Here is a 24,315-nt window from a genome sequence, read left to right as displayed (position 1 = left end):
GGTCGTTGCTGTTCCAGCCGAACATGCCTGGTCTCCTGGGCTCTTCCTGGAGCGCAGAAGTCCTGGCCCCTTCACACCCCACTCCATCCGGCCTCCTGCCTCAGCCCCACCTCAGAGAGTCGTGTCTCTCGTGTCACTCGGTCCTCTGCATCCCAGGCAGAGGTTTATAAAAACTCCCCAGCCCATCCCTGTGTGCCCTGGGTTGAGAACTGCTGCCTGAGGGGGGCGGCCCCTCTCCTGTCACCTGGAAGCTCCCACCCCAGGACAGGAGAGCACCTGAGCCCTGGGACTGGGGCACATTACCGCGGGGAGGAGAGAAGCACCATGCCGGCGTCGGGGGGGCGGGGGGGCTGGGGGGCTGGGCAGTGTTCCTGACTGCTGACCGCAGCCGGGCCTTCCGTGTCTTCAGTCTTGAGCCAAAATTCAAGCAAAGACTCTTCTTTCCTGTTAAGGAAAGAGCTGGTGGGGGTGAAAGGGGGCAGAACCACACCTCACACAAATGTCCTCAGAGGTGGCAGTGAGGGGCAGTCACCTGAGGTTACTGAGACTGCATTGCCCCTTAATATCTTGACTTTACCAATGGAAATTTAACTTCAATTGGGAAAAACACAGGAGAGCACAAAGGAGGGGGGGAGTAAGTCTAGAGGCCCACTGCCGCTTCTGTCACCTAGTACTCTAGTACTCTAGTATTCTGTCACCTAGTATTGTCCCTTAATTTTTAGTACCTGCATAATATTGACATGTCTAGTTGAGCCAATCCCCCCAGTTCTTCAATGCTGTGACACCGGGGCGAACACCCTGCCTCAGACTCTAGCACAGATTCACACAGTGCAACCCTGGCGTGCACGGGGTGTCTCGGTCCCCAGTAGGAGGGTCCGCGGAAGGCTCTCCCGCTCGGACGCGGGTACTCTCTGCATACTCTCCCAGTGTTAAGGTGCCTTTCTAATGGCAGATTTCTAGAACATGGACAGATGTCATGGCACCACAGAAACTCAACTCTTGGGTGCTTTTTTCCTCCAACAAGAGGAATGGCCTGCTAGCTAATGGGTAGAAAACAAAAGGGCTGCTAATTCAAGGCAGGCTGGAGGATGGCAAGAAAGTGTGGTAGCTGAAGATACTTGCAGATGTGATCTTTAATCCTTGAGCATCCTGAGGAAATGGGAAAGGTGCCAAAAGTCAGAAGAGAGATGTCTAGGCCTTCAAAAGAAGGCAGCGTACCCCAGGTTCCCCAGACCTTGCAATCTCCCACGGCCTCTTGAGTGCAAGGTGCTTCAGGGTCTGGGGGAGCACGAGCAGCTCTCTGGGGGCCACAGCGACAGATGTGTCTCCCCCCACCCCATAGTTTTGCAGAGGCCCCAGTCATGGCAACCCTGTGGGGTATAGAGCCGCTCACTGTCCTGCTGGTGGAACGATGGGGAGCTAGTACAGCGTCTGACCAGTATGTCCTCGGGATTTGCTCCCTGCACACCCCCGACAGTAAAATTCCTGATAAGAGGCAGGACAGAGCTGCAGAAGGGGGCCCCTCCAGCATGCTCACAGGCTGCCTGACCTCCCCTCTCCCTTCTCCGAGCCTCAGTGGCCCTCATCCTTGAAATGGGAGTTTTGGGGCCCCCATGAGCATAATGCCTCGCATGTGGGAGCCCTAGAGCGACCAGCACAGTGGCTGTCCTCTGTGGCCTGGAGGGGACCCGACTTACGCCTAGTGAACTGGCGGCCTCCTGAGACTCTGCCCCGTGTGGACTCTGTGAGCTGCCTGTCCTCATGGCCCAAAGCCAAGTACAGCAGCTCCTCCTCTCCTCCGGTTTGCTCTGGCCCTCCCCCTGCCTGAGTCACACAAAAGCTGACTGGAAGCAAATTTCTGGCCTTGTGCTGGGCAGGAATGGCTGCAAGGGGCCCAGGTCTCAGCAGGGCCTTGGGTGCTCCTCCCTGCCCGGCTTGGAGGCGAGCTCACTGGGGAGCCAAGGGACGCCTGAAGCCTGAATACGATGCCGTGGTGATAGGAGCAGGTAACAGGGCTGTGCCCGAGCTGAGGGGCGGGGAGGGCAGCCCTGCTCAGAGTCCTGGGGACAGGGGGATGGGGCATTCCCATGCCCCACACTTCCCTCTGCTCTGGGCACAAGCTGGTCTGGATTTGGCCAGAGCAGGGGTGGTGGTGGAAAGTCTGCTTAGTCTGTGAGCAGGCACTAAGGTTGTGGGGCTGGCTCTGCCATCAACTTGCTCCGTGGTCCGGGGCAGTTTCTTGCCCTCTCCAGGCTTGGGTCTTCCCTTCTAGAATGACCAAGGAGGAATAGGTGAGCTCAAGAGTTCCCACGTATCTCTTGCAAAATTAGCTAGTTGCCACCACATTCTTGGAAAGCAGAAGGTACACAAGGGTTGGGAACAAAGAGCCTTAGCATAAAAGACCCATGAAATCCAGCCACCCCGAGTGCCCTGAGTTCTGGTTACCACCACCTCCCCACTAGGACTACCCATTCCCTGAGGAAACTAGGAGATTCCTTAAAGAGGAGTTAGGAAAAAGTAGAAATGAGTTGCAGAGTTACCAGCACATAGGTCTGGGGAGGGTGACACCCCCTGTTGTCTTGGCCGGCGCAGCCCGGGTGTGCACCCCTGGACACAGGTGTCCCCGTACCCTCGGGCACGTGGGGTCCTGCTGGCCTTTGCTCATCCCCAGGCTCTGGGTGTCCGATTCCACCCCGTGACTGTGGGAGGCCAAAGGGCCTGGACCAGGTTGTCTTTGCTCAGGGCCTTCCACTCACACTCCCGGGAGGCCCCAAATGTCACCTTCTGGCATTCTCTCCCACTGGGCTTAGACAGACAGACAATGGCAGGATCGAAAGAAGATGCTCATCGCCATTTTAAAGCTGCGTCCTGTCCTGCCAGCCCTTCATTCATGTGTGCCCTGAGAGCGGTCACGGCCAGAGAACATTCCAATGGCCCCTCCAGGGAAAAATGTCTGCGAACATACATATGGAAGCTCATGATAAATACTGAAATAAAAGACGTAGAGCAGACACAATCACAAATAAGATACACAGTACTCTAAGTTCCAGGTAGCCAATTGGCTCTCACCAAATTTCTGTGCTTTTTGCTAAACATAACAAACCTGTGGTTACCCTCCACGAATCCGGCCAGCTTGGAAAGGAACAAGGCTTGCCATTTGCGCTGACTTTAAAGAGTAGAACCAACGGGAAGCAACAGTCCCTTCTGAACTTCACTCGTCCAGTAATGGGAGGGGCTTAGCTCCATCAGATGACCTTTCTCCTGCACTGGGAGAACATTCTCTGGAGGTCTGTGCTGTTCGTCCCAGAACAGCGGCAGCCACAGGCACATGACCGGGTTTCATCCGCATTGTTCGTGTTTTCTCCGTCACTTTCTTGCTTGGATCGGCCAGCAGAGTCACAACGCCCAGCCCCGAGGTGGACTGTCGGCTGGCTTCCCTGGTGCAAGGGCTCCCACCACGGCCTTTTGCAAGTTGCCACCGTGAGGGGCTGTGTGTGGCCCTGGGAGGGAGGCACGGCCACTCACAGCCGCTCAGAGGTAAAGAACCATGAGAACGAAGGTAATTGTAAACTGTGGAGAAACGATGAGGAAGTGACAAGTTTTGAGTATTGATTACCTTTGTTTTCAATATAATGTATTTCACTGTAAGTTTATAATAATCTCAGTTTTAACAACGGTGGCCTTTGATGACCATCAAAAACATCCCAGCTAGGGAAAGCCAGCTCCAGCCTTCAGTGACTGGACTGGGCTCCGTACCTGGAAGGTGTTCCCCCCACCCCCTGCTTTCTTGCCCTTGGTGACAACACAACCCAGATATCTCCTGGCAGGGAGGATTGACTCCATGTCACCAGAGAGGCCTGAGTGGCCCACACGTCTGTGAGCCTCAGGTGTGAGTTTTTCCTTGACGTTGTTTCTGCCTTTGCTAAGCATTCAGGGCAGCCTGGTTTAATTAAGGGAATTTGGGGATCAAGTGAGGAACAGAGTGGCATCTTCGGAGAGAAGGGTTAGCTCTGCTCCCTGAGGTCACACCAGTATCCAGGGGCCTTGAAGATGAGCCCTGATTAGTCCCTTGACTAAATATGCCCAAGAATGACCCAAGGAGCTTATTAAAATGCAGTTTCTGGACCCTGTCCCTGGTGATTAGGATTCAGGGAAAGTCAGCGCATCCAGCCAAAATTTGGAGCGGGTCGGGTGCAGGGGCTGCAGGTCACACTTGAGAACCCACGTGCCTGGCTGTCCGCGGATCCCTGAGTCGGGCTGGAGATAGTAAGAGCCTGCAGCTTCAGACCCCCTCAGGAGGAAAGGACAGATCACCGGAAGCCCAAGGAGGGCTCAGGCAGGACTGGGGATGGGGTGGTGGAGGGCCAAGGGTCCTGGGCTGCTGGAATCTTGCCCTTTGTCATTTAAGGTCTGTTTGTGCCTTTGTGGGCTCATGTGGGATGATGGAACTGGACCCAGTTGACTGGAAGCCTTCATTTCCCAAGATTTATGATCAGCATTATTTAAGAGACGAATAGCTACCATTTATCGCGGGGCTGCTGAGGGTCAGGTGCTCTACATATATTACTGGTTATTCTCGCCCCAACACTGCAAGAAGCCTGAAGCTCGTGGCCCATCAGAAAGACTCTCTGAGGGCCACGTCCTATAAATAGGAACCAGCTTGAGCCCAGGATGGTCGGCCTTTAATTTGATATATGTAGTTGAGAGCAGGGCTTTCCAAACCCATGAGTCCATCCAGCAAAGCTTCTAAACCAGAGCCCTGGGTGTGGTGCATAAACAATGAGTCTTGGAGCACTGAAAAAATAAGATCAAATTTAAAAAAAGAAAAAAAAACTTTTAAAAAATATATAAAAATAGCATATTAACCATTCCCTTTTAAAGGAAATATAATCAAATAGATCATCACCTGCTTATCACGTGGTGAGTTAATATGAGTTCGTGAAACTTTTGTTTCTGTGGATACATGTGTATGTGGGGTGGGGGCCAGCTCGCAGAGTAAGACACGCTCTTCCTGTGGCTTGTGCTCAAAGAGGGAGCATTCCTTCAATGGAAGAGAAGTTGGCTCAATGACCTCTAAAATTCTGGGTGTCTCCGTGTGGAAAATGTAAAACAAAGCTCAGCCGTGAAGAAATCCATCATGTGGGTCATCACTGCCTCCTATTTATGGATGTTTGTCAAATTAATGGCTGAACGTTTGATTTGAGTGAGCGCCGGGTTCAGGCAGGTGCTCCAAGGACATAGTCTTCTGCTGACATCTTTGAAGACTCAGAGTGACCTTCTGTCACCAAGGAGAAACACGTGCCGAGTGTCGCAGACGAGACCCGTCCCCATTACCTGAAAACAACCCGGGCCTGCTCTCCGCCCTACAAGGGCTTTCCCATAAGCAGCTACATTTACCCTGAGAGTGAGGCAAGAGGAGACACTCCCAGCCCCGGGCCGCGCTAGACCACCTGCATCAGAATGACCCCGCGGGCTTGTGAGAAATCCATCCCCGGTCCCTGCCCAGCAGACTCTGGGGAAGGGTTTTGAATCCTCGTTCCCACAAGTTCTCGGATGTCCTGAAGCTTCTCAGAGCAGGAGAGGCACTAGTGTGCAACCTGAGCCCTCAAGTCAAGTTCAGGGGTCCCAACCCAGGGGTGGCCCTCCTAAGATTTTGGAAAAGAAACACATAGAAGACAGACAAATTCTCCTAGTCAGCCGGTGCTCCCTTAGCACATGCTGAAGCCGCATGTGTTTAATGACTTCCTTTGAACTGTTCTTATTCGGGGGACACTGGTGACTGACAAGACAAAGCCATGTGCCTGAAGCCCTCTGGGGCACTAGAGCGGAGCACACTTGGGCAGAAGCAGCTGTGTTTGGTGGCCACTGTCCACACGCCCAGCATGGCTCCTGGACGGGGACTCTGTTCCAGCGAGGGGGTCCAGCCCCAGCGTAGCAGCCAAGGAAACTGTGACGCACTCTCCACCCATCACCTGCTTGTTCCCAAGTGACGGAAGCCCAGCAACGCAAGGCTTTGTGAGATAGCTTTTGTCTGATGACTGTGGGTTTCTCCTGTCCCTCACTCCAGCCTAGAGCCACTGGCTAGGCCAGGGTGACAGGACTTTTTTCAAGCTAGGGCAAGAGCCAGGGTTTTCTGACTCCCCACAGACCAGGTGACTTATGGCATCAAACAAGATGCTGTTAACACATCCAGGTACAGGAGGTACAACTCCCTGCTCCCTCCCCAGAATCGTCATGAGCATGGGGACAGGGGTGGGTGACCATATTCCCCAAGGAGTGTGTCTATCTGCCCACTGACTACTGCTGCTTTCCTCCTCCCCCTTGTCTCGTTGCAGGACACAACGGGCTGGTGGCTGTGAGTACCTACCCCCCGCACCCCGCTTCCCTAGCTCCTACACACTTGGCTGCTAGCCAGACGCAAGGAAGCTGGCACCGAGAAAGCCTGCAGGGTGCCGGCCGGGGAGAGGAGGGAGGCCGGCTTGTCTCCTCTCCCTGGCGCCCACAAGTGGCTTTCGAATGGGTATCCGTGGTAGTTAAGGAAGCTAGCAGGGGCTCCTTTTCCTTTCCTTAATGTATGTGCATTTCCACCATGACTTTGGGAGAGTCAGGGGGCTTTCAGAAACAAGATGATGACAAGGTGGGAAAGTATGTAACTGGCAGAACCGGGGAGACAGGTTAGAGCCTCGGATGCTGGGGCCAGGTGGGGCCCTCTGGCTACAGATTATGGGCAGCCCCCGTGCTCCCCAGCTGGGTCAAGGCTGAAGCCCAGCAGCTACATGACCCCAAGTGCATCCCGGAGAAAGCAAGAAAGCCAGCCTAGGAGAAGAGGCAGGGCCCTGCTCCCGATACCACTGGCTCCTCCAACCAAAGCTGAGCCAGGCCAGGGGTAGCCTAAGGCTGTGCTTCTCAAACTCTGGTCCCGGCACCCCTCCGAGGCCGCTGTGTGTGCTAGAGGGTGTTCACAAGACAAACTTGGAGCATCTCCCCGAAGCAACGGCTGCTTCAGGATATCGATACAGGGGGAACTCAGCACGTTGGGGAGGGCGGGCTACGAGACCGGTGGTCAATCTGAACACTTCCCCTGACATACTAGTTTTACGTGAACGTTTTACAGGGAGCATTATGTAACTCAAGCGATCAGTAATTTAAAACATGGATTCTATGCTAATAGAAACACAGGTTCGTCCTCCAGCTCTGCCACTTTCTATCTGTGAAGGTCAAGGCAAGTCGTTCAGGCTCTCTGAGCCACGGTAGGATGGGGAAAAAAACACCCACTCTCAGAGTTGCTATGAAGCGAACAGAGGACATGCTTCAAGGACCTGCCATCCAAGGTCTCCCAGATGGGGACTCAGCCCAGGGGAGGCTGGTGTCTGTGCTCCCAGCCCAAGACCCAGGGCCCCCCAAGCACAGCCCTGCAGTTCATGGAGTCAGGGGGTAATTGGCTGTGGGGGCTGGGAGATAGGGGGGCCGTGAGGCAGCTCAGGAAGGAAGGGATTGGAAGAGCCTGTTCTAGGATTTGAGCTCAGGTTGGATGACTGGGAGGACAGTGTGAGGATGCAGGGTCTGCTCTAGATTGGATACCGTCAGAAAGTGGGAGCACCCCTGTGACTGGGCATTTCGATGAATCTTACCTATCAGGGAGGGGGGCCAATAAGAGGAGAGGGTGCCTGGTAAGGAAGTAGCAGCCACTTATTCTGGCTGAAAGAGGTGTAAGGTATTTTGTGGGTGACTAAGAGCCCTTGTTTGTACTCAGACAGAATCGTGAAGTGGTCTTGCTCTGCCTGATTTTCAGCGGTCCCAGAACCTGCTTGTCCGAGGTGTCGTCATTCTGTGAGGCTGTTCGTGGCTAATGTGAGAAGGACACGGCGTACCTTCGAGGGCCAGGCTGTGTCCCAGTGCCAGGGCGGCTCTGCTTTCTTCCTCACTGGGATGAGTCAGGAGTATAGGTCCTCGGTCCAGACCCTCTGGGTTCAATTCCCAACAGCTCTCCTCAGGAGCTCCACGAGCCTGAGGCAAGCTGTCAACCTCCTTGGGCCTCCATTTCCTCATCTGTGAGATGGGGAGAACCATAGTGCCCACCTCTAGGGTTGTGAGCTGGATTAAACAGTGTCTGGCAGTGAACTTTTATTAATTTACTTTTTAAAGATTTTGTTTATTTGACAGAGAGAATGAGCACCAGCAGGGGGAGCAGCAGGCAGAGGGAGAGGGAGAAACAGGCGCCCAGTGTGGGCCTGGATACCAGGCCCCTGTGGTCATGACCGAAGGCAGATGCTTAACCAACTGAGCCACCCAGGTGCTCCTGCCTCTCCGTGCTTGTGAGGAGGCATGAGGCTTGCCCCAACCTGGGGAAGCTGGGCAGCCCGGGCAGGGCTGGGCACGGTGCAGTAGGACTTCACACAACCAGGCCATGCAGGAGGGAAGGTCACCGCTGGGACACGGAGGGGCAGGAATAGTCACGTCGCGTCTCACAAGACATCTGGGCAAGTGGGAATTTATGAAGGAAGCAAGGGAATGGCATTCCCAGAGGCAGGAACAGCATGAGCCTAGGGCCAGCAGGCCGGCCCTATAGCGGGACCCCTGAGCCAGCAGGTTGGTCCCCAGGATGAAAAGAGGGCCCTGTGTGCCCTTCAGGCGGCGTACCTGCAGAGACTGGGGGTGGACACAGCCGTCTTCGAGAGACACCCTGTGATCGGGGGTGCAGCTGTCACAGAGGAGATCATCCCAGGTGAGCCCTGAGAGGTGGGGGTAGCAGAGGGAACCTCTGGTGACCGCTGGTGACTGCTGGTGACTGTCTTCACTGGATTCTGTTTCAGGGTTTAAGTTCTCCCGAGCGTCCTACCTCCTCAGCCTGCTGAGGCCGCAGATTTACACTGACCTGGAGCTGAAGGTACAGCCCCCCAGGGCCCAAAAATGGGGGGGCAGTTCCAGCTTCCCGCCCTACCTGGGTGAAGCCTCCCTATTTTGTGCACACATGGTTCCCTGCACCTGGGGTGTCTCTTCCAGCGGAGGGTTTGTCTGCCCCACATGCTCTCCTCAGTGCAGGCCCACAGATGGGCTTTGTCTAGCCTACCCAGGGTCTTACAAATGGGAAATTTCACAGAAAAAAATGGACATCTTTTGAAGAACGAGCCTTGGTGTCTTGCATGGGACTGGGTTTCCAGCTCTGCCGGGCCCCATCACTGCCTGGCGTCTCGCCTGGCCCTCGCTGATGACCTGCCTGAACCCCTGGGCCTCCGACAAAAGCCCGATTTCTGCCCTCGTTAAACTTTAGGTCCTGTTACCACTGTGGGCAGCTTGAGCCCGAAGCTGGCCCCCAGGGACCTTCACCTCCTCTGACTCCCGGGCTCCTCTGAGGGAGTCCCGAGAATGCTCAGTGCCCCTTGCTGACATCTAGTCAGCTTAACCTCGGTCCACAGGCTGGCGCAGCTTGGCCCTGTCCTTTCAGATTCCTGTCACCCCCGCTGCCTCTTTTGGAAGCTGGGCGACCACATCCCTGGGGCCCACTTAGCCTCTCCCCGCTGGATGTCTCTGTCACCTCCACTCGGGAAAAAGGGTCCTGTGTGTCATCCGTGTGAGAAGCTGTGAGCATTTGAGCAGCAACTTTGCTCTAAATTGAAAGTTTGAAGTTATTAAGACATTCAGCCACTGTTGCCTACTGAGAGAGAGATTGAGAGAGAGCGCGTGAGCGAGCCACCCGCCAGGCAAGACTGGATGACGTCCAGCCAAGGCCAGGGAAAGGGTCTCGGTCTTCAGCCCATGTCAGACTACAGCTGAAGACGGCTTGCAAACACACCAGTCACACACAGTGGCAGACGGGGCTGCGGGTGGGGACTGTGGGTACACCCTCCTTTTTGAAAAATCTAACTTATGAAAACTCAGGATCACAGAATAGAAATTTTCATGTGCGTATTCTCTTTATAAAAATAAGTTACTCACTTGAGGGGCGCCTGGGTGGCTCAGTCAGTTAAGCATCTGCCTTCAGCTCAGGTCATGATCCCAGGGTCCTGGGATCGAGCCCCATGTCGGGGTCCCTGCTCAGTGGGGAGTCTGCTTCTTCCTCTTCCTCTGCCCCTGCTCCTGTGTTCCCTCTCTCTCTCTCTCGCTCACTGTCTCTCTCTCTCTCAAATACATAAACAAAATTAAAAAAAAAAAATTTACTCCTTTGAAAATGGCTTCTTTCATAGGGTTTCTTTAACTAGGAAACCTGCCCCCCCGCCACTGAATTGAGTATATGCTTTGACTTCCTGTCTTGGGCTGCATTAATAGGAGCACGGTGCTCAAATCAAGGGAGAAAACAGTCCTGCTTCGTGATACACAGAACTAACTCCACATGGAGTACGAAGCACCTTCTCTAACAGGACACTGACAGGCTGGACAGCATTTCTAGGAGGGCAGCTAAACTCTGGGAATGTTCTGTTTCCAAACAACAGTGAAGAACAGTTATTTCAGCAGTGCACAACTCCGGCTATGAGCTCTAAGGCTCTAGCTACTGGTCTTCGCCTATGAGGCAGGAATGTTAGTGTCCCATTCTATGACGAGGGAACTAAGGTTCTGGGATGTTAGGTTCACATGCTAGGAAACGACAGAGAGCTTGAACCAGGCCCGGCTGCCTCCCACTGCCCATTCTTGGGCTCCCACGTGCCGGCACAGGCATCCTAGAGCCATCCTGCTCAGCCCCACGCCTTCCAGCACATTGCAGTTTGCAGTGGACAAGGTCACAGACGGGAGCTTCCCGCGCAGCCCGGCCTGAGCTCACAGACTCTGAGACCTAATGGGCCAACTTGAATTCCTCCCTGATGGTTTTATTAGCTGCCACATGGTGCCTCGTCTTCCTTGTCAGCAAGATGAGGATGGTAAGGGTACCCACCTCATAAGGCTATTGTGGCGGTTAATAGGTTTGTCTGGGGCATGCTCTGTACCCCAAAATTGTCAGCTAGCATTATGACTCCTGTGTCACATTTGAGAACCTGAGGTTCCAGAAAGACAAGACAGCCTCCCTGGGGCCTGTCCCCAGTTAGACCAAGCCCTCACCTGAAGTGTGAGTCTTGGCTTTGGTGCCACTGCCTCTCTTGCCACCCTTGAGCCAGAGGATGGTTTCCCCCACCCACATGGGGCCTCCATGGGGCCTGTCTTCTTGGTCTGAGTTTCCACAGCTGTCACCAAGAGCATCAGATTGGATCACCTCCTGGTTCTGTCCACTAGATAACAGGTTTGCTTTAAAAATGGCCCCACAGTAAGTAGTGGGCTCTAGGCTGGGAGGGTGGAGTTCCGCCCTGGTGGGGTCTTCCCTCCCACGTCAGCAAGCAGCCACCTTGTCCAGCTCTCCCTGGGCCAGCCTGGACTTCATTCAAGTGGCAACCCCTTGTCTTCCCTTCCCTTCACTATTGATCTTCTGGGTCTCAGCCAGATCACTGTGCTCCTGCCTTACTCCCGGAAACCTAAGTCAGGGCCCTCCAACTTTCAGGTCTCTCGGAACAACCTGGAAAACTGATGGGATCCTGACCCAAGAGCTGATTCTGCAGGACTGTGGTGGGGCTGGGGACCACAGCTTTTGGATCTCTCTTACCTCTGGTCCCTCAAATATACCTTGCCCCTTCCTAGCAATTTCCACCCGGCTGAGAATGCTCCTGGGGGAATCAGAAGAAGGGTTCTGTTCTTATAAGAGGAAAACTACATGATCTAAGCAAAGCTAATGGGGATTTAACAACTCTCTTCTTATTCTGACACCACATAGCTAAAACCATCAAGAATGACAAAGGTCGGGGCGCCTGGGTGGCTCAGTGGGTTAAAGCCTTTGCCTTTGGCTCAGGTCATGATCCCAGGACCCTGGGATTGAGCCCCACATTGGGCTCTCTGCTCAGCAGGGAGCCTGCTTCCCTTCCTCTCTCTCTCTGCCTACTTGTGATCTCTCTCTGTCAAATAAATAAATAAAATCTTAAAAAATAATGACAAAGGTCCAATTTATGAGAAAGTCCTGGGATCAGATGAAAAAATTGCTCATATTCAATTAGTTATACTGGAAGCCAGTCTTGGGTCCCTTATTTGGGGTGGGTTATTGATTCGTTCATTCAGTAAATGCTTCTAGGGCCCTGCCCTGAGTCCCTCGCTGGCAGAAGCCCTTGGGGATACTGTGGTGAGGGAGGGTGCAAGGCTTCTGCCCTTAGTAAGAGGACTTCAGGTAGAGGAAGTAGTACCCGAAGAAAGGAAAACAAGACAATATGATAGTGAGGAACCAGAGGTCCAGCCGGGACTGCCCGACCAAGACAGCTTTCCTGAGGAGGTGACATTTGAGCTGATACGCAAACGCTAAGGAGTTACCGGCCTTGTGGTCACCTGAGCGGAAGGTGTTCCAATCAGAGGGAGGTAGAGATGGACAGGCCCACGGTGGAAGAAAGCAGACAAGGGATGGGGCGGCAGATGGTGGGAGAGAGGGACCGGGACCAGCTGAGATAGGGCCTTGTAGGCTGTGAGGGAGGGACTGCAATTTATCCTGAGTGCTGTGGGCAGAGGAAGAGGAGAGATGGGGTTTGTAACTTCACGAAAGGTCAGTCCACCTGTTGGGTGCTGTGGAATGTGGTGGAAGCCGCTGTGGTCTCAAGGAGACGGGCGAGGCAGCAGCTGCAGGGGTCTGCAGGATGGCGGCTTGGGCTGAGGGGTGGTGGAGACGGAGAGAAGCACGCAACTTCCGGAGAGACTGGGCCAGTGAGACGTGGTGATGGATGGGATGAAGGGGAAGGAAAAGGAGAAACTAAGGATGCTTCCTGGGTGAGAAAGTTTACTAAGTCGAGAGAGCAAAACCAAGCTGGAACTTCCTCCAGCTTGGATCAGAGACATTTCCCCAAAGTGGAGTGAGGAAGGACCCTGGAGGTCTCCCAGCCCAAACCCCTACCAACGTTTGGATTCACCTCCACAGTGTGCTCCATCTGTGGCGATCCCGCCATCTGGGATATCTCCGGCTTAGGTAAACGTCAGTTGTAATTGTTGTAGAGGGCTTTTGGGTTCTTTGTATTTTCTAGAATTTCTCCTCACAGCTCTTGTTTCTGCTTCTGGACAGGTCCCCTGTCTGAAACATGGCATTCATTTATTCAATCAACAGAATACATGCTAATTGCAGTACCTCAGGGGCTGGGGATAGAGCCCTGAGCAAAGGGACTATGCCCCTGAGCCCACAGAGCTTCCAGTCTACCAGGGGCGGGGCGGGGTGGGGGAGACACGGGGAAACTAAGTATGCGGTTAGCCAGGTGGCAGTGAGTGTTTCAGAGACAAAGCAGGCTGAGGGGACCAGAAGTGAGGGGTGTGTAAGGGAGGTCTTGCCTCTAGGGTGATAGCAGTCCCTGGGAGAGGGAGCTGGCCACGTGTCTGGGAAAGAAGTCTCTAGATGCCAGATTCACCAGGTTAAACACGTTAAAGACTACAGCTTTCAGTATGCTGACCATCCCTCAATAGAGTGGTTTCAGAAAAAAGTCGTCTCTGGTGGGAAGAGTAAGTCTTATTTGTGGGGATAGCGCAGGTCCCTTTTGTATTATCTATACTCCATCAAAAAAGTAGCTGTGCTCTTGGAAAGTTCTGTTTGCCAGTCAAATATTTGTAAATCAAATCATATTTTAAATACTTCGAGGGAACTTCCCTTTAAAGTGACCCTGGAGTAAATGAGTCTGCAAAGTAAATAAAATTTTTGGATGTGAATAATTTATCTACCTTATAAGTATGGATTTTCACATAACCATTACTTTCTTGTGTCTTTCTACATTTTAATTATTTATTTCTGAAATGGGGGTAGTTATAGACCAGTCCTGAGAGACAAAGCTTTGGAGTCACAGAGATGTGGTTTTGAAACCTAGACCCACCTCCCAAGGTGACCTTGGCCAACTTCCCTCTTTGCTCTGAGCCTCTGTTGTTTTATTTGTGCAATGAGGACCATTAACTTAGTCATTGTGAGGTGATCGTTGTAAACCCCAGGACAGTCACTGGCACAGGGTAGCATGGTATGCTACGATATGGCATGGCGGGGTTCAGTGCGGTGTGGTATGGCGTGGTGTGGTGGGGTGTGACGTGGCCTGCCACAAGGATGCCTGGGCGAGAGCACTTTTGTATACTTGCATTAAAAAATAAGAAGCAGCAGCATCTGCCTTGGGGAACTGTACTCAGGTACCCAAATGGCTGCAAACAATCAGAGAAGGGTCAAGGGCAGAGGACACAGACCCCTTCAACTGTTGCTATGCTGTGTGTGTTCTGCAGAAACACGGGCTGAAGGTTCATCTTCGAGACCCCTACTCCTTCACCCCAATGCTGGAAGAGGGCTTGGGGAGCAAGGTGCCCAGGTCCCTTCTTTTGGGCATGGACATGGCGGAAAACCAGAAGCAGATTGCCCAGTTCTCACGGAAAGATGCCCAGGTAGGGAAAGGGACCAGCGACGGATCTCCTCCTCCCTCGCCAGCCTGTAGGTGGCTCTTGAAAGGAATTGGGCCTGGTTGGAGTCATCCTAGAGCATGTTGTCCAAAGACCATGAGGGCTTGAACAGGCCATCTCTCCTGCCCTCAGAGGGCTCCAGTCTGTGGCAGCCTCTGATCTCAGATTTTTCAAAGAGGAGGGGATGGAGAACACTGATTACGACCAGCGGGCACTGGGGACACCTGGGTGGCTCAGTGGGTTAACCGTCTTCCTTCATCTCAGGTCATGATCCCAGGGTCCTGAGCAGGGAGCCTGCTTCTCCCTCTACCCCTCCCTGTCCACTCATGCTCACTTTCTATCAAATAAAATCTTTAAAAAAAGAAAAAAAGACCAGTGGACACTGGACAACCTCAAACCTGTGTGTGTTCAGTATGAGGCCACTGTTCAGGTGGTCTCTGCCAGCTGAATTTCAAAAGGGAATCAACTGGTATGTACTTATACTGCACGTGCTTTCCATCTCGCCTGCCTTTGGAAAGAACTGCAGGTGCTTATCAGTGTTAAAGCCTATGAAAGCCAAAAAGAAGGATGAAGGGAGGATCAGAGACAATTAAGGATGGAATGAACTGGATCAGGTATTTAGGACAAGAGAGGTATAATAAATATTCATTGGATTTGGCATCACTCCCCTGGAAGCCCAAGGCAAGAAATTGTCCAGGATGGCGCGCAGGTCTGCTGGAAGGCAGACATACGTCTGAAGGAGAATGCACACTTTCTTCCTGGGAGTGCATCATAAGGAACTTGTTGGGTAGCTTCACGTATGTGAACCATGGAATAATGTTAGAGGCCTGATGTGCCTGGTTTTGCAGATTTGGATTCTTTGAAGGGACATATATTGGTAGCAAGCCTAGGTACCACCTGACGGCATAGCATGAACTCCTGTCTCACTGAGGACTTTTCCAGAAGAAGACCTAGATTAACACAATCCACCTGTGTTGCTTTTTGTACTCTAGTATTGGGTAAAACCAAGAGAACCACCGACACTCAGTATCTCTCCTAAGTCAGTGATGATCCGAATCACCTGGGGGGCTTGCTTTCTTAAAGTGCTTCTTTTCTGTGCAGTGGTTCAGGGACCAGAGCCTCCAGCCCCTCCTCCAAACACTGACCATCTCAGGTGCCCTAGAGAGGAGCAGAAGACAAGGCCACGTCGCTGGGCCTAGAGGACAGTGGCTGTGGCCTGGCATGCTAGTGCCCACAGGAGGAGGAGGCAGGGGCCACATCCCATTGTGGAAAGTAAGGAAACATTTCTGGCTTTGTCTTCTCGCATTGTCCCATTGAGGGCGTGCTGTAGAGAAGGCTATTTAAGATCATTTGTACCAACACTTCTCAAATGTACTTCAGTGCAGAGCTTTTCTTTCTGCAAACTAATTAAAATTCCATGGATGTATTCATGAGTGTAGAGGAATGAAAAATTGAAAGCTGGGGTCTGAGGATCAAGTTAGGGCCCCCAGGGCACAGGCATCCTTCCCTGCTCCTGTCGCCCACCCAGTGAAGGAACGGGGTATGTCCTAACCACACTATTGAAATGGATTTGGAAGGAAGGAAGGAAGGAAGGAAGGAAGAAGGAAGCAAGGAGGGAGGAAGGAAGAAGGGAGGGAGGGAAGGAGAAAAAAAAAGGAACAAAGAAGGAAGGAAGGAAGGAGGAGAAAAGAAATGGATTCTATTATTGGGGTTTGTGGGGTGAAGGGGTGTAAGCTTCTATTTCTGCATATGTCAAGAGAACAGAGGAGATTTGCAGACCAGGAAAGAACAGTCATTGTGCTGCTATACAGGGGAAGAGATCTTACTCTCACCAGCAATATACGGAAAGACAGGACAGAGAGAAGAATCCTTACAGCGGTTTTCTGGTTTATCATGGAGCCCACAGGCTAGGACACTTGCCAGTTTTCTGTGGCTGACGGCTGGTCTCAGCCAGCACAACCCCTTGTCCCTCCCAGCACCCTGGTGGCTCGTGTGCTCGGGATCTCTCTGGCCTCCCCCAGTGCTGACATCAGCTCGCAGGCCTGGAACTGGGAGTAATTTACCACGGCCCAACTGAGCCAAGGCTGGGCGTGAGGCCTGAGGAGCCACGGAGGCTCGGCTAGGAGCCGCAGGCCATGTGGGGGTGGGATGGAGGCCGGAGTGTGGGGGCAGTGTCCCTGTGGGATGCTAAGCAATGCAGCCTTGACTCAGAGCTCTCTGTTCCAGGCCTTTCCCAAATATGAGGCGTTCATGAATCGCTTGGCATTAGCCATTGAACCTCTGCTGGACGCAGCCCCCGTGGACATGGAGGCCTTCCAGAGGGGTTCCCTGCTGCAAAGGCTCCAGGCACTCTCCACGCTCAAGCCCCTGCTGCAGGCAGGTGAGTCCAAGGTGCAGGCATCAGGTCTAATGAGTGACCTTCGGGGAGTTGAGCCCATTTTCTGGATGATTGTACATGAGCTTGAACCTTTAGGCGCCTGCCCACTACCGGCAGTGGATAGGGGCTGCCTGGAGCACTGTGCCGAGCGGGTACTAGCCTCGCTGCCCGAGATAGAAAGCCCGAGACGGAGGCTGGTGTGCACACGGTTCATCCGGAAGGGGACCCCAAGGGGAAGGGCGGGTGTGGAAGGAGGAAGAGTCCATCACGGGGGCTGCTGCTGCTGCTGTGGCCACCACCAACAGGCGACAGGTGCTAACTCTTAGGGGGACCACCCACGTAGCCTCACGAAGGGCACCTCAGGACCATTCCCAAGAGATAAGGGGACACATTGGTCCAACAGGTTCACTCCCCCACTGGTCCCAGATTGCTCCATGGGGCTTAACTCCCACCTGGAGCATTAACTTCTGGGCAGTGCACCCATGGGTGCCAAGTGGGCTCCCCTGGGTGTCCAGTCATGGTGCCAGAGACCCCCCTCGGGACGAGATGAAGAGACGCATCCTATAGATCTGAGGTGAGATGCTGTCGGGTTTGACGGTGTGAGGCTGACTTAAAGCCTGCATGGAGCTTGTCACCGCAGTCTTAACTAGAATGAGAGACAGGGGCCAAGGGAGTTTGAAGGGATGTCCCCATACACAAAGGATGCCGGGCTCAGCAAGAAGAAATTCTGTGATGAATTTAGTGATGTCTGCCACGGGTATGAGAAGGGACGTTTCACCAAGCATGCTGCTGTTTTCTACCACTCCTCCAGGATATGAAGGCCAGGTTAGCTCCTGCATTCTGGAAAAGCCCTGAATGAGTTAGCTCATACAAAATTGCTATGTAACAGCTACAAAACTCAAGTAGCACATAAAAATAAGCATCTATTTCTCACGTGTCCACACAGTCTGGTCTGGGCTGGTCTCACCTGTGGGTTTATGGCTGGGGCACATCAGCCACCCTACCTGTACTCCAGGGGCTTCCCACCCTCTTCCTGGAAGCAGCCAGTTGGTCCATGCCTGGCCGTCTGACATCAATGGCAGAAGCATAGAGGTTAAGGGTGCAGGTGCAGGCCAGTTTCAAGCATCTGTTTGCATCCCATTTGCAAACATCCCATTGGCCCAAGTAAATCACGTGGGTGAGCCCAGAGTCAAGGAGCAGGGCAGATCAGCCCAGCTGCAGCTGGAGGCACTGTGGAGCTGCAGGAAAAAGTGTGTGGATATGGGAAGGATCCGAGCCAGTAGAATCTATCATGAAACATAAAAGTCGACATTGCCTTTCAGAAGACCTGTCCAAAGAGCTTCATGCGATGAAATTTATTAAGCAAATTCTAGTGCCAGACGTTAAGCCAGGCACTGGGGCTGAAATTGTTAGAGATCACGATCCCTGCCCTGGGGGCCTAACTTACAGTTAGTCCCTGAGCTGGTGTGAATCAGCTTCTGAGCAGTGGACCCGCCAAGCAGGCAACCTCCCAGGGGCGGGCCTTACGGAGTTCAAAGTAAGGGACTAAGGTACAAGTTAACACTTTTGAAAAATAACTCCAAGCACTAAAATGTATTCATGCCCGTGAACTTGCAAACACTGTACATATGTCATTTATTCCTTACAGTAGCCCTTGGGGATATGAAATATCACTCCCATTTTGCAGATAAAGAAATAGGAACAGAGATATCGTAGATGGGAAGGACTCCTTCTTGCCTGTCTCGATTTCTGTTTTATGGGTCTTCTCTTTTAGGTCGCGTGCTGGGAGCCCAGCTGCCCCAGTATTACCAGGTCCTCACAGCTCCAATTACAAAGGTAAGGGGCTCCCCAGCCTCAGGCTGGACCTCACAGGGAGGGAGACGCTCCCCCTGAGGCCCCTCTGCCCTTCTCCTTGACATTTTGCTGTCCCAGGTGCTGGATCAGTGGTTTGAGTCTGAGCCCCTAAAAGCCACTCTGGCCACAGATGCTGTGATCGGAGCCATGACAAGTCCCCACACTCCAGGGAGTGGGTGAGTGCGGGACAGGGGACATGGGCTGCAGCAGGCACAAAGTGACTCTCTCAACAAGGGTGCTAATAGCTGTTGCTCCCCCAGTGAACCGGGCACGAAGCCAAGCGCTCATGGAATCCTCAAAGCAACACCTGGGAGCCATGGTTCAGAGAAGGGACAGGTCTTGCCCCAGGTCACACAGCTGGTGGTGGCAGAGCTGATTTGCAGCTTGCCCTCTAGAATCTTCCTTCATAGCCACTTCTCTCTCCTGCTGCAGCGGGAAAAGCCTCTCTCCCACTGTGGGAGCCCAACATGAACAGCTCTTTCTCCCTCTCCTCTTCCTCCTTCTTTTTCTCTCTCCCTTCTACCCCGTCTTCTCTTTCTCTCTCCTCTTTCTATCCCTTCTCCTCCCACAAAGTTCCACTGCCTTTCTCTCCGCCACAGATCCTGTCCCTGGGTTCCAGAACACACACCCACAGACACCTTCATCAGGGTGGGGTGCTGCATTCCCTTTTTTGGGGGGGTGTTGACAGCGGAGCCAAGAGGGGGCAGCAAGACCCAGTGAAGCCTGTACCTGTGGTGTGACTTAAGGAGCCCCTTGCAGGAGCAGGAGCGGAGGGTATGTGCGCAAGCACGTGTTAGGATAGAGGATGCTGCCAAGTGTTGGGCCATTTCCAGTACATCAGAAGATGCAGCTAGAAGCTGTCAATGTGGCTTTTCTCTCAAAGGACAAGAACCACCCTTGGAAGTGGTTTCTCAGCACACACTAAGCCAGCTCCAAATTCCCCAGGGCCATGGAAAAGGGGGTTGGCAGTGGCGGCCCCACCTTGGCCAACTCTATGATCCACCCTCCAATTTGGATTTTCTATTGGGGCCTCCTGGCCTCTTTTCTGTGGCTCTCCTGGAGGCAAAGCTACTGCCCAGTGTGTGAAATGCGCCTTTAAGTAATTTGTTTCCTCATTATTCCTTCCAGTGAATACTGATGGAGCCCTTACCCGTGCCAAGTGCAGGGCCAGGGCGTGGAGGGCACTGAGATCCTCACAGGAGGGGTAGACACAGGGCGAGTGATGATAGTGGAGTTCTGTGAGGGTTGGGAAGGGGGTGGAGCAGGGAAGCAATGCCGTCCAGCGTCAGAGAAGGCCTCCGTGAGGAAGAGATATTTAATCTGAGACTCTCGGGACAGACATGAGGGAGGAAGGGGCTTCAAGGTGGCCAGACCAGTCCATGCAAGCACTGGGGGCTGAGCCGGGACCATGTGGACGTTTGCTTTGGCAGGAGTGCAGACTGCAAGGGACGGGTTTGGGGAGGGATGAGGCTGGAGCCAGAGATTGGCCATGCCACTGAGGGCAATGCTGAGTCGGCGAAGGCATCCCAGGAGAGAAGTGACAGGACTCGCCTAGGTTTTGTGATGGGGCTCCAGGTAGGCAGGGAATAAAGAGTGGGAGAAGGTGGTCCAACCAGGAGGACATCACTGTGGGAGTTGAAGGAAGGGAGGAGAGACCTGGGCCAGAGAGGAGGCCTCAGGGGGCAGGAACCGGAACATTCTCTGGGAGGCAGGTTGATGGTGCCTGACTGCATGGAGGGAGTGAGGCATAGGTGCAAGTCACGACTGGCCCCCAGCTTCCTGTGGGAAATGGAAGCTGCCATCACAGGATGGGGAGAATGAAGGAAAAACAGGTTGGGGGATGGGGAAAGAGATGGGTTGCGGCTGCCTGTGGAAAAAAAAACAAAAACCCACTCAGGTGGAGATATCTGGGGTAGCCGGCGCTCAGGAGAGAGTTAGGGCTGCGGGTGTGGGATCACCGCCGCGTGGTTGGGGCTATGGCTCTGCCCGTAGATGCGTTTGCATGGGGAGAGGATATAGGGCGTGAGGCAACAGGCCTTACAGGAGCCTAGAGCCCATTTAAAGGCTGATGAGAAAGGCAGCATGGGGGGAGGGAGAGGCTAAAGGTACCAGAAGGAAAGGACTGTTTGCACCTAGAGCTCTGGGGAGTTAAACTGCACCTCCAACCACTGACCCAGTGGTCTGTCCTCAGGTATGTGCTGCTACATCATGTGATGGGGAGCCTGGAGGGGGTGCAGGGGGCCTGGGGCTATGTCCAGGGTGGCATGGGTGCCCTCTCGGAAGCCATCATGAGCTCAGCCACGGCACACGGAGCAAGCGTCTTCACTGAAAAGGTGAATCCCTGCCCACCCCTTATCCTGATTATCTGTAGGGATCCCAGCATAGAACAAAATCCCAAATTCGGAAGTTTCCTCATTTTACCCATGCACAAAGTGGAGCTTTGGAATCAAGGGGCTGAGTTTATGCAACCTGTTCTTGGCTGAGCAGCTGTCAATCAGGTCCCAGTTCTTCTGACCACCTCCCTTTGAATGCCCCGGGCCCCTAATCCCCATTAGAGCTGAGCCTCTGCGTTGGCGTGGGTGGGCTGAGGCTTCCGCGCTTTGCCGCAGAGCCCCGCGGGGTGGGTTCAGGTAGGGAAGCTGGGAGCACCCGGAGCAGCACAGACAGCGGAAATCCCCCCAAGATCCAACCTGTATCTTCCTTCCTGGGGGGATTCTGGGGCCTCGCTCTGGTGGGTTCTAGACAGTGGCGAAAGTGCTGGTGAGCAATGAAGGGCGCGCCCAAGGAGTCGTGCTGCAGGACGGCTCGGAGGTGAGGAGCCGAGTGGTGCTGTCCAATGCTTCCCCGCAGGCCACCTTCTTGAAGCTGACGCCGCAGGTGAGGCCTGGGGGCTGGAGGCAAGACATCTGCACGGGGTGTTGGTCAAGGGCGCCAGGACTGAGTGAGGCTGGGATTGCAAGCGCCCGGTCTCTCTGCGCTGGGGGAAGCCAGTCCTTCTCCCCCTGACCTAATAGTCAGGTAGCAAACAGGGAAGAAGCCTCAGATGTGGGGAGAAAGGTCCAGGGGGAGGAGGTGACCTAGGCATGCAGCTGGCAATTAGCAGAACCAGATTTAGAACTCAGGTCTGACTTTTAATCCGGAGTTATCCTACTCCCCTGACTCACTGCTCTCACGAACTCTGGTTCCTTCTGTGTCGGTTGTCTGGCCCTATCAGTGCTGCATGAAACCACTGCACAGCTTCTGGACGTTTAATAAGAAGTCCTGCCTTGGCACGCAGAATGGGAGAATTCAGTTGACCTTGGCTGAGTTCGGCTGATCTGGGCTTCCTTTGTAAATTCCATCAGCTGTGGGTCAGCTGGTGGGGCCTGCTGGTCTTGGCTGGCCTCACTCCTGTTCCCAGGTTGGCTGGCTGGCGCTAGCCCAAGACAATTTCTGCTGGAATAACCAGGTTGACCAGCTCTGCTCTACGTGTCTTTCACTCCCCAGGATGATAAGTCCAGGCAGGTTGTCGGGGTCTGGCAGAAGCCAAAAGTGAGCAAAGTCACTCATGCAGGTGGTTTTCAGGATTGTTTGCCTTTTACTGGCTCATGGTCACCTCGTCCCAAGCCCAGAGTCACAGTGGGAAGATGTTACAAAGTTGTGTGGATATGGCGAGGGGTGAGGACTGGGGGCAATTTTTGCAACCGATCGCGCCTTCCCTGTCCCTGAAACATATGATAATATGTCTATGAGTATGGAGCTCCCAACCATTCTTGGGACTAGCTGAGGACACAAGACACCAGGTTTTCTGAGTGATTCCACTAGGAAAATTAAACAAACATCAGTTCAAAAGCATCTCGTCAAGATAATTCTGAGATAATCAAGACTTCCAAGAGCTTACAGACGAGAGGAGAAAGGGGGTCTTCGGCCGTCTGGCCATGTCCAAAGTAGGAGTTGGTGTGCGCCATTTGCATTTGCTGTGGGAGGTCAAAGGAAGAAGTGGTCAGTGATAAGCTGGGGGGGGCGGGGGGGGGGATGCAGGGGAGCTTCACAGAGGAGGGGCTTTGGCTGAGCTCTGAACGATGGAAGGAATTTCTGGCAGTGGAGGTTGAGGGACCATTCTCACCAAAGGAAGGCAGCAAACCCCCTGGGGGTCTCAGCTATCCCCAGGCCTTTCCATGGAACCTTCTTCCAGGAATGGCTTCCTAAGGAGTTCGTGGAGAGGATCTCCCAGCTGGACACCAAGTCACCTGTTACCAAGATCAACGGTAAGAGGCACACAGATTGCAGAACTGTCTTTTTTTGACATTATCTGAGTGAGAAATCTCCCAGTTTGGGAAAAACTGACTTACATCATCATCTCTATTTCCTGACCAGCCCCCTCCCCTCCACCCCCATAATTTTTATTTTTTTTCCAATCCACCACTTGGGTGAGCAGGGTGATGGGTAGAGAAGGAGGATCCGGGAGGCCAAGGACATAGGCCTTTGGGCCCTCACCCTCCTCTTTGGTCCCTCAGTGGCTGTCGACAGGCTGCCTGACTTCCTGGCGGCCCCCAATGCTCCCAGAGGCCAGCCACGGCCCCATCACCAGTGCTCCATCCACCTGAACTGTGAAGACACACTCCTCCTCCACCAGGCCTTCCAAGATGCTGTGGATGGCCTGCCTTCCCACAGGTGAGTGGGCCCTGGGCTTTGTGCCCCCCCTGCGGCATTCCTACACACATGGGCTGGGGAAGGGAGGGTGACTATCTAGACCCAAGTGAGGGTTGCCTCTTCTTCGTGGGGCTTAACAGTCAGTGTCTTAGATCTACCTAAATCCATACTTAAGTTCTACGGATAGGAAGTTCATCCCAGGCGATAAATCCATGGGCCAGGGCAGGTGGGGAGTAAAGAGAAGGACATGGGGAGGCCAAGTGCCACAGATTAGGAGAAGGGGCAAAGGATGGCAGAGAGAAGAGCACTGGCATTTGGGGAGAATTGGAGAAAATGCTTACTGGGAGAGAAGGGGTCTCTCTGACTCGGCAGCCCATCAGAGGGCACATACTCCTCCGATCCCCCTGCTCCGTATTTTCTTGTCACCGATAAGCGGCCTTCATGCAAAACTTGTAAAAGCATTTCCTACCTCCCACCCCAGTTGTATCTCCATCCTGGGAACAGGCAGGGATATTATAAGAGCAAGTACCTTTCCATACTATCAATTGTCTGCCAAAGCTTGTTGAAACCCGTTCTCTGTGGGACTCCATATTGAGTGTGGGTTAGGGGAGTCAGGGATCAGGCAGGGGCAGGAAGGCACAAAACTTACCTTAGGGCAGGCACGCAAATATTTATAGCATGACATAAAGAGGATTGAGCCCTGTTCATTCATAAATATTCCAAGCCTCTACTCTGCCAGGCTTAGTCCAGGGACCTGAGCACAGAGCAGCAAGCAAAGTCCACATGGCCTCTGCCCTAGGTTCACTGACCTATGGTGGAAGGCAAGACAATCAAACACGCATTGATAGTATGGCGAAAAATAGGTCAGAGGAGCAGATGGTTCGTTAGTCTTCATAAGGACGTCAGGAAAGAAAGGCATCTCTGACAGCATGGCGTTTGAGCTGAGACCCAAAGGAAATATTTGCACAAAGGTCTTATAAATTATATCTGAGGAAAAACATTCAGACAGAGGGCAAGTCATGTGCAAATGCCCTGGGGCAGGA

General features: G+C 53.4%; 1 protein-coding gene across 1 annotated transcript in view; it reads left to right on the top strand.

The window, feature by feature from the left end:
- The first annotated feature begins 1,879 nt into the window (after positions 1-1,879).
- Positions 1,880-24,315, top strand: part of LOC111145236 (pyridine nucleotide-disulphide oxidoreductase domain 2) — a 27,361-nt gene continuing 4,925 nt past the window's right edge. The window contains exons 1-12 of the mRNA XM_022500008.1: positions 1,880-2,006; positions 6,336-6,355; positions 8,632-8,725; positions 8,814-8,887; positions 14,239-14,394; positions 16,636-16,789; positions 18,561-18,622; positions 18,719-18,816; positions 20,832-20,973; positions 21,383-21,517; positions 22,815-22,887; positions 23,137-23,293. Coding sequence (XP_022355716.1) covers positions 1,880-2,006; positions 6,336-6,355; positions 8,632-8,725; positions 8,814-8,887; positions 14,239-14,394; positions 16,636-16,789; positions 18,561-18,622; positions 18,719-18,816; positions 20,832-20,973; positions 21,383-21,517; positions 22,815-22,887; positions 23,137-23,293 — 1,292 coding nt within the window. The remainder of the gene's footprint in view (positions 2,007-6,335; positions 6,356-8,631; positions 8,726-8,813; positions 8,888-14,238; positions 14,395-16,635; positions 16,790-18,560; positions 18,623-18,718; positions 18,817-20,831; positions 20,974-21,382; positions 21,518-22,814; positions 22,888-23,136; positions 23,294-24,315) is intronic.

This window comes from Enhydra lutris, unplaced genomic scaffold, assembly GCF_002288905.1.
Source record: "Enhydra lutris kenyoni isolate GAN:26980312 unplaced genomic scaffold, ASM228890v2 scaffoldscaffold12, whole genome shotgun sequence".
Classification (NCBI taxonomy): Eukaryota; Metazoa; Chordata; class Mammalia; order Carnivora; family Mustelidae; genus Enhydra; species Enhydra lutris.
The sequence above is the reverse complement of the archived record's forward strand: the minus strand, read 5'-3'. Positions and strand labels throughout refer to the sequence as shown.